We start from the raw sequence: 18,591 nt of genomic DNA, 5'->3' as shown, positions 1-18,591 counted from the left end.
TTTTTTTCTTCATGGTGCACATGGACAACTGTCTGATTCGCACCTGTCTCAGTTGACTAATCCATTGCTGAGGCCACAGGAATGGCACAGTCCATCACGCTAAGACGTGATACTGAAATTGTATATGGTTATATTATGTAAAAGTAATGGTGCAACACTAATAAATCAAATATTATTTTATAACAAATGCGCTTTCTCCCGCGTTGGATACGGTCGCTGTCTGTGGTTCTGAAACATAATCTTCAATGCGCCGTAGAATTGGCGCCCTTCCCTATGTTGCTTAGTGCATAATAGCAAAGTTAACCAGCATATTGGGATTGAGAACAATGCTGCAGAGGCAGCAGCAGAGATGGGGAAACAGCCCTTGCCTTAGACTAATTGTCTAAGAAAATTGAGGAGAGGAAATCCCAACTTAAATAGGTCTGTAAACAATAGCCTAATTGTTAAATGTGCCTGGCTTTGTAAATCATCCATATATATATATTACCAGTCAAAAGGGTTTTTCTTTATTTTTACTATTTTCTACATTGTAGAATAATAGTGAAGACATCAAAACTATGAAATAACACATATGCTCCAGTTTCAACTGACCTGAGCCCTAGGACCATGCCCCAGGACTACCTGACATGATGACTCCTTGCTGTCCCCAGTCCACCTGGCCGTGCTGCTGCTCCAGTTTAAACTGTTCTGCCTTATTATTATTCAACCTTGCTGGTCATTTATGAACATTTGAACATCTTGGCCATGTTCTGTTATAATCTCCACCCGGCACAGCCAGAAGAGGACTGGCCACCCCACATGTGCTCTCTCTAATTCTCTCTTTCTCTCTTTCTTTCTCTCTCTCGGAGGACCTGAGCCCTAGGACCATGCCCCAGGACTACCTGACATGATGACTCCATGCTGTCCCCAGTCCACCTGGCCATGCTGCTGCTCCAGTTTCAACTGTTCTGCCTTATTATTATTCGAACATGCTGGCCATTTATGAACATTTGAACATCTTGGCCATGTTCTGTTATAATCTCCACCCGGCACAGCCAGAAGAGGACTGGCCACCCCACATAGCCTGGTTCCTCTCTAGGTTCCTAGGTTTTGGCCTTTCTAGGGAGTTTTTCCTAGGTTCCTAGGTTTTGGCCTTTCTAGGGAGTTTTTCCTAGCCACCGTGCTTCTACACCTGCATTGCTTGCTGTTTGGGGTTTTAGGCTGGGTTTCTGTACAGCACTTTGAGATATCAGCTGATGTACGAAGGGCTATATAAATACATTTGATTTGATTTGATATGGAATCATGTAGGTACCAAAAAAGTGTTAAAACAAATCATAATCTATTTTATATTTGAGATTCTTCATAGTCACCCTTTGCCATGACAGCTTTGCACACTCTTGGCATTCTCTCAACCAGCTTCATAAGGTAGTCACCTGGAATGCATTTCCTGAATTAACAGGTGTGCCTTGTTAAAAGTTAAGTAAAGGAATTTCTTTCCTTCTTAATGCGTTTGAGCCAATCATTGTGTTGTGACAAGGTAGGGTTGGTATACAGAAGATGGCCCTATTTGGTAAAAGACCAAGTCCATATTATGGCCAGAACAAATAACAAATAAATACAAATAAGTAAAGAGAAACAACAGTCCATCATTACTTTAAGACATGAAGGTCAGTCAATCTGGAAAATTTCAAGAATTTTGAACGTTTCATCAAGTTGCAAAAACCATCAAGCGCTATGATGAAACTGGCTCTCATGAGGACCACCACAGGAAAGGAAGACCCAGAGTTACCTCGGCTGCAGAGGATAAGTTCATTAGAGTTAACTGCACCTCACATTGCAGCCCAAATAAATGCTTCACAGAGTTCTAGTAACAGACACATCTCAACATCAACTGTTCAGAGAAGACTGCGTGAATCAGGCCTTCATGGTCAAATTGCTGCAAAGAAAGCACTACTAAAGGACACCAATAATAAGAAGATACTTGCTTGGGCCAAGAAACACGAGCAATGGACTTTAGACCCGTGGAAATCTGTCCTTTGGTCTGATGTGAGTCCAAATTTCAGATTTTTGGTTCCAACAATGTCTTTGTGAGAGTAGGTGCACATGTGTGGTTCCCACCATGAAGCATGGAGGAGGTGTGATGGTGTGGGGGTGCTTTGCTGGTGACACTGTCTGTGATTTGAATATAATTCAAGGCACACTAATTAGCCTCTACTAACTCCCCATCCTGCATGCGGGAGCATAATCATCGCCTGACACTAATTTGCATAACGCATCGGGCATAAATATCCCTAGAAAAGATTCCTATTCATGAAAATCCCCAATGAAATATATTAGCCTTTTGTTAATCACCCTGTCATCTCAGATTTTCAAAATATGCTTTACAGCCAAAGCTAGACAAGCATTTGTGTAAGTTTATCATAGCCTAGCATAGCATTATGCCCTGCTAGCAGCAGGCAACATTTTCACGAAAATAAGAAAAGCAATCAAATTAAATAATTTACCTTTGAAGAACTTCGGATGTTTTCACTCACATGACTCCCAGTTAGATAGCAAATGTTCTTTTTTTATTTTTTTTGTAGGCGAAATAGCTCCATTTGTTCTTCACGTTTGGCTGAGAAATCGACCGGAAAATGCGGTCACTACAACACCAAACCTTTTTCCAAATTAGCTCCATAATATCGACAGAAACATGGCAAATGTTGTTTAGAATCAATCCTCAAGGTGTTTTTCACATATCTATTCGATAATATATCCACGGGAACAATTGGTTTCTTATTAGAAGCGATTGGAATAATGGCTACCTCTGTATTTTACCCAAGATTTTCTGCGGAAGCCATCATGTGACCACTTGCTCAATGTAGTCCCTTACGGCTATTCTTCAACATAAATGCGTAAAAATACGTCACAATGCTGTAGCACCTTGGGGAATACGTAGAAAGCATAAGCTCATTCGTAGCCCATTCACAGCCATATAAGGAGTCATTGGCATGCAGCGCTTTCAAAATATAGGGCACTTCCTGATTGGATTTTTATCTGGGTTTCGCCTGTAACATCAGTTCTGTTATACTCACAGACAATATCATTGCAGTTTTGGAAATGTTAGAGTGTTTTCTATCCAAAGCTGTCAATTATATGCATAGCCTAGCATCTTGTCGTGACAAAATATCCCGTTTAAAACAGGAACGTTTTTTATCCAAAAATGAAATACCGCCCCCAGAGTTTCAAGAGGTTCCAGCATGGCCACCATAGTATTCTGCAGTGATACGCCATCCCATCTGGTTTGCGTTTAGTGGGAATATCATTTGTTTTTCAACAGGACAATTACCCAACACATTTCCAGGCTGTGTAAGGGCTATTTGACCAAGAAGAAGAGTGATGGAGTGCTGCATCAGATGACCTGACATCCACAATCACCCAACCTCAACCCAATTGAGATGTTTTGGGATGAATTGGACCGCAGAGTGAATGTGTTTGGCACACATATTTGTTTGGCACACATAATACTCACGCAAAGCTTGCTTCTATACCCTCCTTTTTCTTGATCACCAGTAGTTTCCACAACTAAGTCAAATGTCTTCCACAGATCTGACTTCCCCTTTCCCTCCTAAGCCACCAGTAAACATTGGTGTTTATTTTTCACATCGTCAGCCTCCATTTTGCTGTCGATATTACTGTGTTCGGAGTTTGTTATAACCAATTTATTGATTTGATTATGATAGGCTGTAGGTCAGGCCCTATTGGTCACATGCATGCGATGCTTACATGTTTCACAATAAGAGAGCAAGGCTGAGGGAATAGGTAATGCTTTTTGTAAACAAGTTAGGGATTTCGGTAACAACTTTTCAGTCAGAAACGAGGAAGAAACTAAATGGCTGAAATGATGTTGCGTCGTCAGCATGGACAGCACAATAAACACTTGCTGCTATGTGGTGCCTTTTCGCTGCAGTAGGGAGGAGAGCGAGACAATGTGTGCCAGTCACAAAGGCACTTGCTGTCATTTTTTTTAATACAGTGTCTAATATGGAAAAATTAATTGTAACATTTCGACCAATCAATTGGTCGAAAGAACAAGACGACTCCCGGTCGACAAAGATTTAATTTTGTTGGGGACAGCCCTACAATCAGTCTTACCCTTGCTCTACTCAAAGGGCTGTATTGGAATGGCTTCATACAGTATCTACGTGTATATCATTGACTGTGTTATCTTTTTAGACCAAGAGGACCAAGAGAAACATAGTGGAGCAGGTCACTGATACAGATGCAGGTCATAAATTGAACTCTAATTTCAATGAATGTAATCCTTTTGCATGTGAATGTGATTTAGTATGGACATCTATTGAGCAGAGGACTAATAGCAGAGTGCACATGGTATCCTTTCTTGGGTACTTAACTTCACAAAGTACACCAAGTTGGCTAACACATACTTGCCTCAGAAGGTTACATGTTTTCTGACTTCTTTACCTTGGTGAATGCTGCTTTGGACACAGGTCCCTCTACATCTGTGGAATTCTCTGGGATGGCAGTTCAGGGGACATCTCACCAGGGACAATCTAGTAAAAAGATCCTAACTGAGTGTGTCTCCAGGGCCTGTCAGACCAGGGCTCTTGACCTCCCGCCAATCAATCCGGATGCTTTCAACCCGATTATCATCCGGTTTCTGGAAAAACTTACTGAGGAGTATGTCTAAACTTCTATTGTAGTATTTGAATGCAATATCATCTGGAGGATTTTATAAATTGTATGTGTGTTGGTGTGCTTTTTGGGACTAAAAACATCTAATTATCTCCTATAGGCAATGGAGGCAGTTAAGCATTGGCAGGATGGACCCTGTAAGTCGCTTAACCTTGACAATTATTCATAGATATATTAATAGATGTTTCATCCACATTATCACAAACAGTTACATTCAAAGAGCGTTTTAGTAGCCTACTGCTTTTCATGCTTTCCAATGTATTCCACTTTCATGACTCTCATGAACATATGTGAGATTGTTGGCATCTCTTTGAGGAGCTTGGTTTCAGAGCCCGGCTATGAGTAATCTACCTACACTGTTTCGGTCCTACAGGTGATGAGGGCATTGCTTGCAGAGATGTGCCTGGAGATTGTGCGGTTTGTATCTGAGGCCATCCTGGAGGTCATCAATTTTCCGTTTTGTACGGATATACAGCCATGTGTCTCCAGTATCCGGCAAGTCTCTGACAGAATCAGAGAGATCTTCTAGCACAAACCTGAAGGTTCGCAAGAGAGGCAGCAGCAAATCCTCAAGGTCTTGCACGGCCAAATCAAGCTCCTCTCGTAATGGGTATGTTCAGTCATTCCTAAAGAAACCGGTTTCACCTAACTACACATAACCCATTTTGTGAAAATATGTTTTGTTATCTGTATAACAGTTTACTCTTAATGACCAGTTTAACTGATTAACTGAATTATGCATTAATGTGACTACAGTGTCTACAATTGAATATGAAATGCTGTATTGTTTGCTTTGTATTCTCAAAGGTCTCAGACAGTGTTGCCAAATACTCAGGGAGATGGTGAGTCTATATCATCTGAGCCACTCAGTGACTTTTTGGGGATCACTGAGGACAGTCTCCTCACTAGTGTCCAGGATTCCTTCAAAGAGTCGCTGAACAATGTCCTCTGTATCCAAAGAGAGGGCCAGGTAGACACTCAAAGTCTATCCCGGGTTATTGTTGGAGAAGTGTCAAAGAAGGTCAATTCCATAATCTCTGTGGCCATCCAAACTCCCATCTCTGGGCCAATATCCCCTGTCATTTTTGCCAGTGGTGGTGTCTCCAGCACCAAGGTGGTTGAGGAGATGGTGTCTGGCGTTTCCAACATACTTCAGATGTACATTAATGGGAAGAGTGTTGAGCAGAGTGTTGTTCTCAGAGAGGATGGTGTTGAGGTGGATATGACACATTTAACAGGACAGGTCATGACAGCCCTCAGTGGCACTGTTTTGAACTTCAGCAATAAGGAGGAAAATGATCCCAACAAGAGGGAACTGCTTTGTGTTGTTGCTGACCATATGAAGATGCTTGAATCTTGTAAAAGTTCTGAGGAGATGCTAAAACAAGGAGAGAGCAACCTCAATATCAAAGGTGCCAAATCTAGTCTTCGTCTGTCAACACAAAGTATGGACAGACTACTCACTGAGGAGTTTCAGACCAAGGCCACTGAATCGATCCAACCCAAAGGTACATATGTCATCAAAATACAAATTATAAAGATAATTTTTATTCATTACGTACAGTATGATGGTAAACAATGATAACTTTTGTGTGCTATTTCTCCTACTGTACAAATGACTGTTTGTTTTCCAGTGTACACAGAAGGTCAACAAGAAGACCCACTGCACTCCAACACCTTCCCAGAACCACACCCCTGCTATCAGTGAAACAGGTAAGTCAATACACTCAAATGTGTACTGAAATACGTTCATTAGGCCCTTATCTATGGATTTCACATGACTGGGAATACAGATATGCATCTGTTCATCACAGATACCTTAAAAAAGGTAGGGGCGTGGATCAGAAAACCAGTCAGTATCTGGTGTGATGACCATTTGCCTCATGCAGCGTGATAATTCTCCTTCGCATAGAGTTGATTAGGCTGTTGATTGTGGCCTATGGAATGTTGTCGCACTCCTCTTCAATAGCTGTGCGAAGTTGTTGAATATAGGTGGGAACTGGAACACGCTGTTGTACACGTCAATCCTGAGCATCACAAACATGCTAAATGGGTGACATGTCTGGTGAGTATGCAGGCCTTCGACATGGGGCCATGCATTATCATGCTGAAACATGAGGTGATGGTGGCGGATGAATGGCACGACAATGGGCCTAAGGATCTCATGACGGTATCTCTGTGCATTCAAATTGCCATTGATCAAATGCAATTGTGTTCGTTGTCCGTAGCTTATGCCTGCCCACACCATAACCCCACAGCCAACACAACGCCATATTACGTGGTCTGTGGTTGTGAGGCCGGTTGGACATACTGCCAAATTCTCTAAAACAACATTGAAGCCAGCTTATGGTAAAGAAATAAACATTCAATTCTCTGGCCACAGCTCTGGTGGACATTCCTGCAGTCAGCATGCCAAATGCACACTCCCTCAAAACTAGTCAACCAGCGTTTTTCCTTGCTCCTATTTTTCCCAGTCTCTGTCTCTGAGACATCTGTGGCATTGTGTTGTGTGACAAAACTGCACATTTTAGCGTGGTCTTTTATTGTCTCCAGGACGAGTTGTACCTTTGTAATGATCATGATTTTTAACCCACAAGAGTCTAAGCCCTGTCTAGGCCGAGGGGTTTGTATCGGCCTTACTGCTATTAGCCCATACAAAAACATTGAATAACAGTTTCACTACATGGAACTGAAGTGTCTGTCCTAAATCTGAGAGATATAAGAAAGTTGACGAATATATATATATATATTTATATGTATATATATTTTTTGCAAGTTTTTATCCCCTTCTTTTTGGCACTAAAGCCCTGGGGGGGGGGCCTATGTAACACTTCTGCGTTAAATAGGCGGATTGAGACTGCTAGGCTACCTGCTGCCCTACATTTGTAAATTATGTAGAATATTACAATTTAAATAATAATAATGCAATACTAATTCTTAAAAACTAACTAGAGTCAGTTAAAGAAAATGTTATGTTTACATTTTAAATTTTCCAGGAATTGTCAATGATCAAGAATCCTGCCGAACAGAGAGTGTATGCTCCATCAAGAAGAAACCAAGGAAGCGTTCGCTCATTTCCAGGATGTTTTCAGCTATAGGCAAAGCCTTGTCCAGTCCCTTTACTTCCTGCTATAAAAGGAAGAGCACCTAATCTATATTTCAAAATATATATTTTAAATAAACATATTTGCAATAATCATGCAATAATCTTCATGTTGAGTGTTTTTCATTATATATTATTGGATGATATAAAGTGTAGTAGTAGTAGTAGTAGTAGAAGTTGTACTATAGTTGACTATATTACATTTACCTTCAAGATACATAAATAAATAAATAATAGTGTGCACTTCTAGGTACAGTTGAAGTCTGATGTTTACATACACCTTAGCCAAATACATTTAAACTCAGTTTTTCACAATCCCAGTAAAAATTCCCTGTCTTAGGTCAGTTAGGATCATCAATTATTTTAAGAATGTGAAATGTCAGAATAATAGTAGAGAGAATGATTTCTTTCAGATTTTATTTCTTTCATCACGTTCCCAGTGCTTCTTGGCAAAGTGCCTCAGTTTGTCGGAGTTGTGGAAGTTAAAGAGAGACACCAGGTCCTGAAATGCACAGAATGAGAAAGGCAACTCGTCAAACAGAGGGAGGAATAGAGAGAAAGAGAAGGGAAAGAGTGGGTCAGAGACACAGAGAGTGAGACAGACAGAGAGCTTGTACCAGAATAGCAGAGGGACTGGGATTCGATCCCACACAAACAGGGGCGTACATGTGATGTGCTGAAGCCAAGCCCAGGTCAGGAGTCAATAGAGTTAAAGAACATTGCTTCCTTGGACAACATGCTGACAGAGATTCCTGGAATGGTTTTCCAGACCTGAGATCTAACCACTCTGTTATTAAGGAGAATATGGCGTGAGAAGGTAAGGCAATAAGTAGGCCATAGTAGCGAAGTAATTAAAATTTACCAAAATAACACTGGAGTGATAGATGAGCAGATAGTGATGTGCAAGTAGAAATACTGGTGTGCAAAAGAGCAGAAAAGTAAATAAAAACACTATGGGGATGAGGTAGGTAGATTGGATGGGCTATTTACAGATGGGATATGTACAGCTGCAGAGATCAGTTAGCTGCTCAGATAGCTGATGTTTAAAGTTAGTGAGGGAAATATAAGTCTCCAGCTTCAGCGATTTTTGCATTTTTTCCAGTCATTGGCAGCAGAGAACAGGAAGGAATGGCGGCCAAAGGAGGTGTTGACTTTGGGGATGACCAGTGAGATATACCTGCTGGAGCGCGTGCTACGGGTGGGTGTTGTTATCGTGACCAGTGTGCTGACATAAGGCGGAGCTTTACCTAGCATAGACTTATAGATGACCTGGAGCCAGTGGGTCTGGCGACGAATATGTAGCGAGGGCCAGCCAACTAGAGCATACCGTTCGCAGTGGTGGGTGGTTTAAGGGGCTTTGGTGACAAAACGGATGGTACTGTGATAGACTGCATCCAGTTTGTTGAATAGATTATTGGAAGTGATTTTATAAATGACATCGCCGAAGTTGAGGATTGGTAGGATAGTCAGTTTTACGAGGGTATGTTTGGCAGCATGAGTGAAGGAGGCTTTGTCGCGAAACAGGAAGCCGATTCTAGATTTAATTTTGGATTGTTGGTCATGTTTAATATGAGTCTGGAAGGAGAGTTTACAGTCTAGCCAGACACCTAGGTATTTGTAGTTGTCCACATATTCTAAGTCAAAACCGTCCAGAGAAGTGATGCTAGTCTGGTGGGCTGGCGGGTGCGGGCAGCGAACGGTTGAAAAGCATGCATTTGGTTTTACTAGCGTTTAAGAGCAGTTGGAGGCCACGGAAGGAGTGTTGTATGGCATTGAAGCTCGTTTGGAGGTTAGTTAACGCAGTGTCCAAAGAAGGGCCAGATGTATACAGAAATGCTCTAAATACAACTGTGAAATGTTTGCTTATGAGCCCTTCCCAATGACGCAGAGTTAAAAAAAAAAGAATAATACAAATAAAATAAAATACATTTAAAGAATAAATGAAAAGTTACACTGAACAAAAATATTTACACAACAATTTCAAAGATAAAACTGAGTTTCAGTTCATAAAAGTAAATCAGTCAATTGAAAATCAGTCAATTGCAAATCAGTCAATTGAAATAAATGCATAATGCCCTAATATACATATTTTACATGAATTCAGATATGCATCTGTTGGTCACAGAATTTCTTCGGTTATGCAAACCCACAGTTTCATCAGCTGTCCGGTTGGCTTGTCTCAGCCCATCCTGCAGGTAAAAAAGCTGGATGTGGATGTCCTTGGCTGGCGTGGTTACACATGGTCTGCGATTGTGAGGCTGCTTGGATGTACTGCCAAATTCAGAGTGAACAGTCTATGGTTTGGGTGGCTAGAGTCTTTCGTAAATTTTCAGGCCTTCCGTTGACACCACATAGGTGAAGAGGTCCTGTGTGGCAGGCAGTTTCACCCCAGTGATGTACTGGGCCGTACAGACTACCTTCTGGTACCTTGCGGTCGGAGGCCGAACAGTTGCCGTACCAGGCAGTTATAAAACCAGTCAGGTGCTCTCAATGTTGCAGCTGTGGAACCTTTTGAGGATCTGAGGACCCAGGTGACTACCTCATGAAGCTGGTTGAGAGAATGCCAAGAGTGTGCAAAGCTGTCATCAAGGCAAAGGGTGGCAATTTGAAGAATCTCAAATATAAAATATATTTTGATTTGTTTAACACTTTTTTGGTTACTACATGATTCCATGTGTTATTTCATAGTTTTGATGTCCTCACTATTATTCTACAATGTAGAAAATAATAAAAAATAAAGAAAAACCCATGAATGAATAGGTGTTCTAAAACATTTGACCGGTAGTGTATATTGTACTCAAAAGATGCCTAACGATTGAACAGAACAGTAGCTGAGTTTCTGTCTGGATCAAGTGCCATTCTGTGTTGCCTGGATGCCTCTGATGCAAGTGTCACCAACAGAAAGGTAAACAATAACCCTGTAGCAAATGCAGCATATGGCATTCATTTTTCACATGTAAATTGCACTTTTCAGTAGTGTTCAAAGCATGCAATTAAATGAACGCAGCATTGATTTTTCAACTCGAATCAATGAGCCCAATCAACAGAGTAGATCTGGCTAATAAGTCCTTCGTTTTGGGGTTATGCTCAGGCAAAACAATTTGGATAATCCATACTTCCATATTTCCAAGTCTATTCTTGAATATCAAGGGGTATAACATTTATTGTAATGACTGGAATTCTGATAGACTTTGGTTTTTAATGTAAAGTTATCATTTAACTGTATTATTATATGTAGTAGAAAGCGATGGGTTAGAAGAAGCCTACATAACCAACATCATATATGGCCAGCTGTCACACCCTGATATGTTTCACCTGTCCTTGTGCTTGTCTCCACCCCCCTCCAGGTGTCACCCATCTTCCCCATTTTCCCCTGGGTACTTATACCTGTGTTCTCTGTTTGTGTGTTGCCATTTCATCTTGTTTGTCAAGTCAACCAGCGTTTTGTCTCTGCTCCTGCTTTTCCCCATTCTCTCTTTTCTGACCCTCCTAGATTTGACCCTTTCCTGTCCGGACTCTGATCCTGCCTGCTAGACCATTCTGCCTGCCCCTGCCTGCCATCCCATACGTTGCCACTAGTCTAAATTATCGACCCCTGCCTGCCTTGACCTGTCGTTTGCCTGCCTCTGTTGCTGTAATAAACATGGTTACTTCAACACAGTTTGCATTTGTGTCTTACCTGAAACGTGATAGCCAGCTATGTAAACTTTAACATTGATTTATCCTGCAATAGATGTTGTTCAATTGGTAACATACATTTTTGTCTTCTTCTAATGCCTCTTAAGGGGAAAGTAATATAAAAGTAATTGAATGTAATCAGATTACATTACTGAGTTTGGGTAATCCAAAAGTTACGTTATTGATTACAAATTTGGACAGGTAACTAGTAACTAACGGATTACATTTAGAAAGTAACCTACCCAACCCTGGTAGTGAGAACCCAGCTGGCTGTATGGATGGGGACAGTATATCCCGAGAGAGCCATGTTTCCGTGAAACAGAGTAAGTTACAATCCCTGATGTCTCTCTAGAAGGAGCTCCTCGCCCTGAGCTTGTCTACTTTATTATCCAGACACTGAACATTTGCGAATAATATACTTGGAAGCGGTGGATGGTGGGAACGCCTCCTGACTCGGACTAGAAGTCCACTCCGAATACCTCTTCCCCGCCAGCTGTGTTTTGGAGCAGCCTCGGGAATAAACTAAATTCCTGGTCGTAATGCTGTTGAGTTACCACCGCTCTGACATCCAAAAGTTATTTCTGGCTGTATGTAATAACACAAAAAAGTTTCTGGCCTAATAATGTAAGGAATAACACACTGCAAATACTGCAAAGTTGCTTAGGAGCTAGAAGCAGAGCTGCCATATATGTATTCTATATATAGTCTAGCCATTTATGATTATTCAAGATCCTGTTACCCTGCTGTGCCTGTTTCCCTGCCTGACACCATGTATCTTCTCATTGTAGTTATTGCGCTGTCTCTGGATCCTGTCTCCTGTTCCACATCTCACCACCCAACTACCTTGCTCTGGATTTTACTCACCACCACTACCTTGGATTCCCCTCAGGACCTGTTTACCCTGTTCTACACAGCCAACTCCAACCTCATTCTCCACATCTCTTTTTTCAAATTTTCCCAACAATTGTTTACAGACAGATTAATTCACTGTATCACAATTCCAGTGGGTCAGAAGTTTACATACACTAAGCTTCTGATATAGGCTAATTGACATCATTTGAGTCAATTGGAGGTGTACCTGTGGATGTATTTCAAGGCCTACCTTCAAACTCAGTGCCTCTTTGCTTGACATCATGGGGAAATCAGTCAGGACCTCAGAATTTTTTTTGTAGAACTCCACAAGACTGGTTCATCCTTGGGAGCAATTTCTAAATGCCTGAAGGTACCACGTGCATTTGTACAAACAATAGTACACAAGTATAAACACCATTGGACCACGCAGCCGTCATACTGCTCAGGAAGGAGACACGTTCTGTCTCCTAGAGATGAACGTAATTTGGTGCGAAAAGAGAAAATCAATCCCAGAACAACAGCAAATGACCTTGTGAAGATGCTGGAGGAAACAGGTACAAAAGTATCTATATCCACAGTTAAACGAGTCCTATATCTACATAACCTGAAAGGCCGCTCAGCAAGGAAGGAGCCACTGCTCCAAAACGGCCATAAAAAAGACAGACTACGGTTTGCAACTGCACATGGGGACAAAGATCATACTTTTTGGAGAAATATCCTCTGGTCTGATGAAACAAAAATAGAGTTGTTTGGCCGTAATGGCTTGCAAGTCGAAGAACACCATCCCAACCGTGAAGCACGGGGGTGGCAGCATCATGTTGTGGGGGTGCTTTGCTGCAGGAGGGACTGGTTCACTTCACAAAATAGATGGCATCATGAGGAAATGAGAAAATTATGTGGATATGTTTTATTTTAATTTGATTTATTTCACCTTTATTTAACCAGGTAGGCTAGTTGAGAACAAGTTCTCATTTGCAACTGCGACCTGGCCAAGATAAAGCGTAGCAATTCGACACATACAACAACACAGAGTTACACATGGAATAAACAAAATATACAGTCAATAATACAGTAGAACAAAAGAAAACAAAAAGTCTATATACAGTGAGTGCAAATGAGGTGAGTTAAGGAAATAAATAGGCCATGGTGGCGAAGTAATTACAATATAGCAATTAAACACTGGAAAGGTAGATCAGCAGAAGATGAATATGCAGGTAGAGATACTGGGGTGCAAAGGAGCAAAATAAATAAATAAATACCAGTATGGGGATGAGGTAGGTAGATGGGCTGTTTACAGATGGGCTATGTACAGGTGCAATGATCTGTAAGCTGCTCTGACAGCTGGTGCTTAAAGATAGTGAGGGAGATATGAGTCGCCCCTGAAAACAGGGGAGAAATAATCACGAGTGATACGGTGTTGTATTCTCAATTTAACGTTTAGTTGAATCAATTTCACAAAAGTAACACATTACAAAACAACAGAAAAACCATTATACAAATAAACACAGCAAAATATCTTATTAACAACATACATGTTCATTCACAATCGACATAAAATGGCAGCTACTCTCAGTACGATGCTATTCTTCACTTCAACCGAGCAGGGCTAATATTACTCTCTTCAAACTTAACTCTAACTTCCTCAAAACGTTACTAAGACACACCTTAAACACTCTTGACATGTTAGTGAGTTATAACATTTAAATTACTATTTTTATCATCAATAAAGTACCTGAAAACAGGGGAGAAATAATCACGAGAGTGATACGGTGTTGTATTCTCAATTTAACGTTTAGTTGAATGAGAAAAAGACCCCGATTTTCCCCAGGAATATGGGTGGAGACCAGAGCAATCGATCTCCGGCTCATAGATTAAGAGCATTTCGTAGATCACAGATTAACACTTTTAGGCACTACAAAATCAAGTAATCAATATAACATTTACACATTACTCTCACAATTCGTACCCTTTGACAGATTTGAACTTTAACACAATTATATGAATGCTATCAATCTTTATCAACTGATACTGAATGCATCTTTTTAACCTTAGATGTTTTAAGATCCTCACATACTATGAACTTACTAATACTTTTTAATGTATAACAGGCTATGACTATTTCCTTTAACCTGTCACATCTCCAGCAACAGAGATTTTTGCAATTCATTCCAGTCATGGGCAGCAGAGAACTGGAAGGAAAGACGACCAAAGGAGGAATTGGCTTTGGGGGTGACCAGTGAGATATACCTGCTGGAGCGCGTGCTACGAGTGGGTGCTGCTATAGTGACCAGTGAACTGAGATAAGGCGGGGCTTTACCTAGCAGAGACTTGTAGATAACCTGTAGCCAGTGGGTTTGGCGACGAGTATGAAGCGAGGGCCAGCCAACGAGAGCGTACAGGTCGCAATGGTGGGTAGTGTATGGGGCTTTGGTGACAAAACGGATGGCACTGTGATAGAATGCATCCAGTTTGTTGAGTAGAGTGTTGGAGGCTATTTTATAGATGACATCACCGAAGTCGAGGATTGGTAGGATGGTCAGTTTTACGAGGGTATGTTTGGCAGCATGAGTGAAGGATGCTTTGTTGCTGGAAGGAGAGTTTACAGTCTAACCAGACACCCAGGTATTTGTAGTTGTCAGAGCCGTCCAGAGGAGTGATGCTAGACGGGCGAGCAGGTGCGGGCAGTGATCGATTACACTGCTCAAAAAAATTAAGGGAACACTAAAATAACACATCCTAGATCTGAATGAATGAAATATTCTTAATTAATACATTTTTCTTTACATAGTTGAATGTGCTGACAAAATCACACAAAAATTATCAATGGAAATCAAATGTATCAACCCATGGAGGTCTGGATTTGGAGTCACACTCAAAATTAAAGTGGAAAACCACACTACAGGCTGATCAACTTTGATGTAATGTCCTTAAAACAAGTCAAAATTAGGCTCGGTAGTGTGTGTGGTCTCCATGTGCCTGTATGACCTCCCTACAATGCCTGGGCATGCTCCTGATGAGGTGGCGGATGGTCTCCTGAGGGTTCTCCTCCCAGACCTGGACTAAAGCATCTGCCAACTCCTGGACAGTCTGTGGTGCAACGGTTGGTGGATGGAGCGAGACATGATGTCCCAGATGTGCTCAATTGGATTCAGGTCTGGGGAACGGGCGGGACAGTCCATAGAATCAATGCCTTCCTCTTGCAGGAATTGCTGACACACTCCAGCAACATGAGGTCTAGCATTGTCTTGCATTAGGAGGAACCCAGGGCAAACCGCACCAGCATATGGTCTCACAAGGGGTCTGAGGATCTCATCTCGGTACCTAATGGCAGTCAGGCTACCTCTGGCGAGCACATGGAGGGCTGTGCGGCCCCCCAAAGAAATGCGACCCCACACCATGACTGACCCACCGCCAAACCGGTCATGCTGGAGGGTGTTGCAGGCAGCAGAACGTTCTCCACGCCGTCTCCAGACTCTGTCATGTCTGTCACATGTGCTCAGTGCGAACCTGCTTTCATCTGTGAAGAGCACAGGGCGCCAGTGGCGAATATGCCAATCTTGGTGTTCTCTGGCAAATGCCAAACGTCCTGCACGGTGTTGGGCTGTAAGCACAACCCCCACCTGTGGACGTCGGGCCCTCATACCACCCTCATGGAGTCTGTTTCTGACCATTTGAGCAGACACATGCACATTTGTGGCCTACTGGAGGTCATTTTGCAGGGCTCTGGCAGTGCTCCTCCTGCTCCTCCTTGCACAAAGGCGGAGGTAGCGTTCCTGCTGCTGTGTTGTTGGCCTCCTCCACGTCTCCTGATGTACTGGTCTGTCTCCTGGTAGCGCCTCCATGCTCTGGCAGTGCTCCTCCATGCTCTGGACGCTGACAAACACAGCAAACCTTCTTGCCACAGCTCGCATTGATGTGCCATCCTGGATGAGCTGCACTACCTGAGCCACTTGTGTGGGTTGTAGACTCCTACTAGAGTGAAAGCACCGCCAGCATTCAAAAGTGACCAAAACATCAGCCAGGAAGCATAGGAACTTAGAAGTGGTCTGTGGTCACCACCTGCAGAACCACTCCTTTATTGGGGGTGTCTTGCTAATTGCCTATAATTTTCACCTGTTGTCTTTTCCATTTACACAACAGCATGGGAAATTTATTGTCAATCGGTGTTGCTTCCTAAGTGGACAGTTTGATTTCACAGAAGTGTGATTGACTTGGAGTTACATTGTGTTTTTTCTTAGCAGAGTATATATATATTGAAGCAACAGCTCAAGACATCAAAGTTAAAGCTTGGTCGTAAGTGGGTATTCCAAATGGTCAATAACCCCAAGCATACTTCCAAAGTTGTGGCAAAATTACTTAAGGACAACAATGTCAAGGTATTGGAGTGGCCATCACAAAGCCCTGACCTCAATCCTATAGAAAATGTGTGGGCAGAACTGAAAAAGCGTGTGCGAGCAAGGAGGCCTATAAACCAGACTCAGTTACACCAGCTCTGTCAGGAGGAATGGGCCAAAATTCAGTCAACTTATTGTGGGAAGCTTGTGGAAGGCCACTCAAAACGTTTGACCCAAGTTAAACCATTTAAAGGCAATGCTACCAAATACTAATTGAGTGTATGTAAACTTCTGACCCAATGGGAACGTGATGAAAAGAAATAAAAGCTGAAATCAATAATTCTCTCTACTATTATTCTGACATTTCACATTCTTAAAATAAAGTGGTGATCCTAACTGACCTAAGACACATCATTTTTACAAGGATTAAATGGCAGGAATTGTGAAAAACTGAGTTTAAATGTATTTGGCTAAGGTGTATGTAAACATCAGACTTCAAATGAACACTATTCTTATTTTTTATTTTTATGTATCTTAAAAGTAATATAGTCAACTATACAACTTCTACTATTACTAATACTACACTTTATATCATCCAATAATATATAATGAAAAACACTCAACATGAAGAATTAATGCAATTATGTTTATTTCAAATATATATTTTGAAATATAGATTAGGTGCTCTTCCTTTTATAGCAGGAAGTAAAGGGACTGGACAAGGCTTTGCCTATAGCTGAAAACATCCTAGAAATGAGCGAACGCTTCTTTGGTTTCTTCTTGGTGGAGCATACACTCTCTGTAAGGCAGGATTCTTGATCATTGACAATTGCTGGAAGAAAATAAATGTAAACATAACATTTTCTTTAACTGACCCTAGTTAGTGTGAATAGTTAGTATTGCATTATTATTATTTAAATTGTAATATTCTACATCATTTACAAATGTAGGGCGGCAGGTAGCCTAGCAGTCTCAATCCGCCTATTTAACGCAGAAGTGTAACATAGGCCCCCCCCCCCAGGGCTTAGACTGTTTAGTGCCAAAAAGAAGGGGATAAAAACATGCAAAAAATATATATACACATATAAATATATTCGTCAACTTTCTTATATCTCTCAGATTTAGGACAGACACTTCAGTTCCATGTAGTGAATCTGTTATTCAATGCGTTTGTATGGACTAATAGCAGTAAGGCCGATACAAACCCCTCGGCCTAGACAGGGCTTAGACTCTTGTGGGTTAAAAAGCATGATCATTACAAAGGTGCAACTCGTGCGGGAGACAATAAAAGGCCACGCTAAAATGTGCAGTTTTGTCACACAACACAATGCCACAGATGTCTCAGAAACTGAGAAAAATAGGAGCAAGGAAAAACGCTGGTTGACTAGTTTTGAGGGAGTGTGCATTTGGCATGCTGACTGCAAGAATGTCCACCAGACCTGTGGCTAGAGAATTGAATGTTTATTTCTTTACCATAAGCCGCCTTCAATGTTGTTTTAGAGAATTTGGCAGTATGTCCAACCGGCCTCACAACCACAGCGTTGTGTTGGCTGTAGGGTTATGGTGTGGGCAGGCATAAGCTACGGACAACGAACACAATTGCATTTTATCAATGGCAATTTGAATGCACAGAGATACTGTCACGAGATCCTTAGGCCCATTGTCGTGCCATTCATCCGCCGCCATCACCTCATGTTTCAGCATGATAATGCATGGCCCCATGTCGAAAGGCCTGCATAATCACCAGACATGTCACCCATTTAGCATGTTTGTGATGCTCTGGATTGACGTGAACAAAAGCGTGTTTCAGTTCCCACCTATATTCAACAACTTCGCACAGCTATTGAAGAGGAGTAGGGACATTCCATGGGCCACAATCAACATCCTGATCAACTCTATGCGAAGGAGAAGTGTCACGCTGGTGATCAAATGGTGATCACACCAGAT

General features: G+C 41.7%; 1 protein-coding gene across 1 annotated transcript; it reads left to right on the top strand.

Annotated features, from left to right (window-relative positions):
- Nucleotides 1-4,805: 4,805 nt before the first annotated feature.
- On the top strand, nt 4,806-7,819 carry LOC109870708 (uncharacterized). The gene is made up of 5 exons (XM_031806026.1): nt 4,806-4,814; nt 5,073-5,287; nt 5,485-6,185; nt 6,312-6,390; nt 7,674-7,819. The coding sequence occupies exons 1-4, from the start codon at nt 4,806-4,808 to the stop codon at nt 6,383-6,385; spliced, it is 999 nt and encodes a 332-aa protein (XP_031661886.1). The 3' UTR covers nt 6,386-6,390; nt 7,674-7,819.
- The last annotated feature ends 10,772 nt before the right edge of the window (nt 7,820-18,591 follow it).

The sequence above is a fragment of the Oncorhynchus kisutch genome, linkage group LG26 (genome assembly GCF_002021735.2).
Source record: "Oncorhynchus kisutch isolate 150728-3 linkage group LG26, Okis_V2, whole genome shotgun sequence".
In the NCBI taxonomy this organism is placed as follows: domain Eukaryota; kingdom Metazoa; phylum Chordata; class Actinopteri; order Salmoniformes; family Salmonidae; genus Oncorhynchus; species Oncorhynchus kisutch.
The sequence above is the reverse complement of the archived record's forward strand: the minus strand, read 5'-3'. Positions and strand labels throughout refer to the sequence as shown.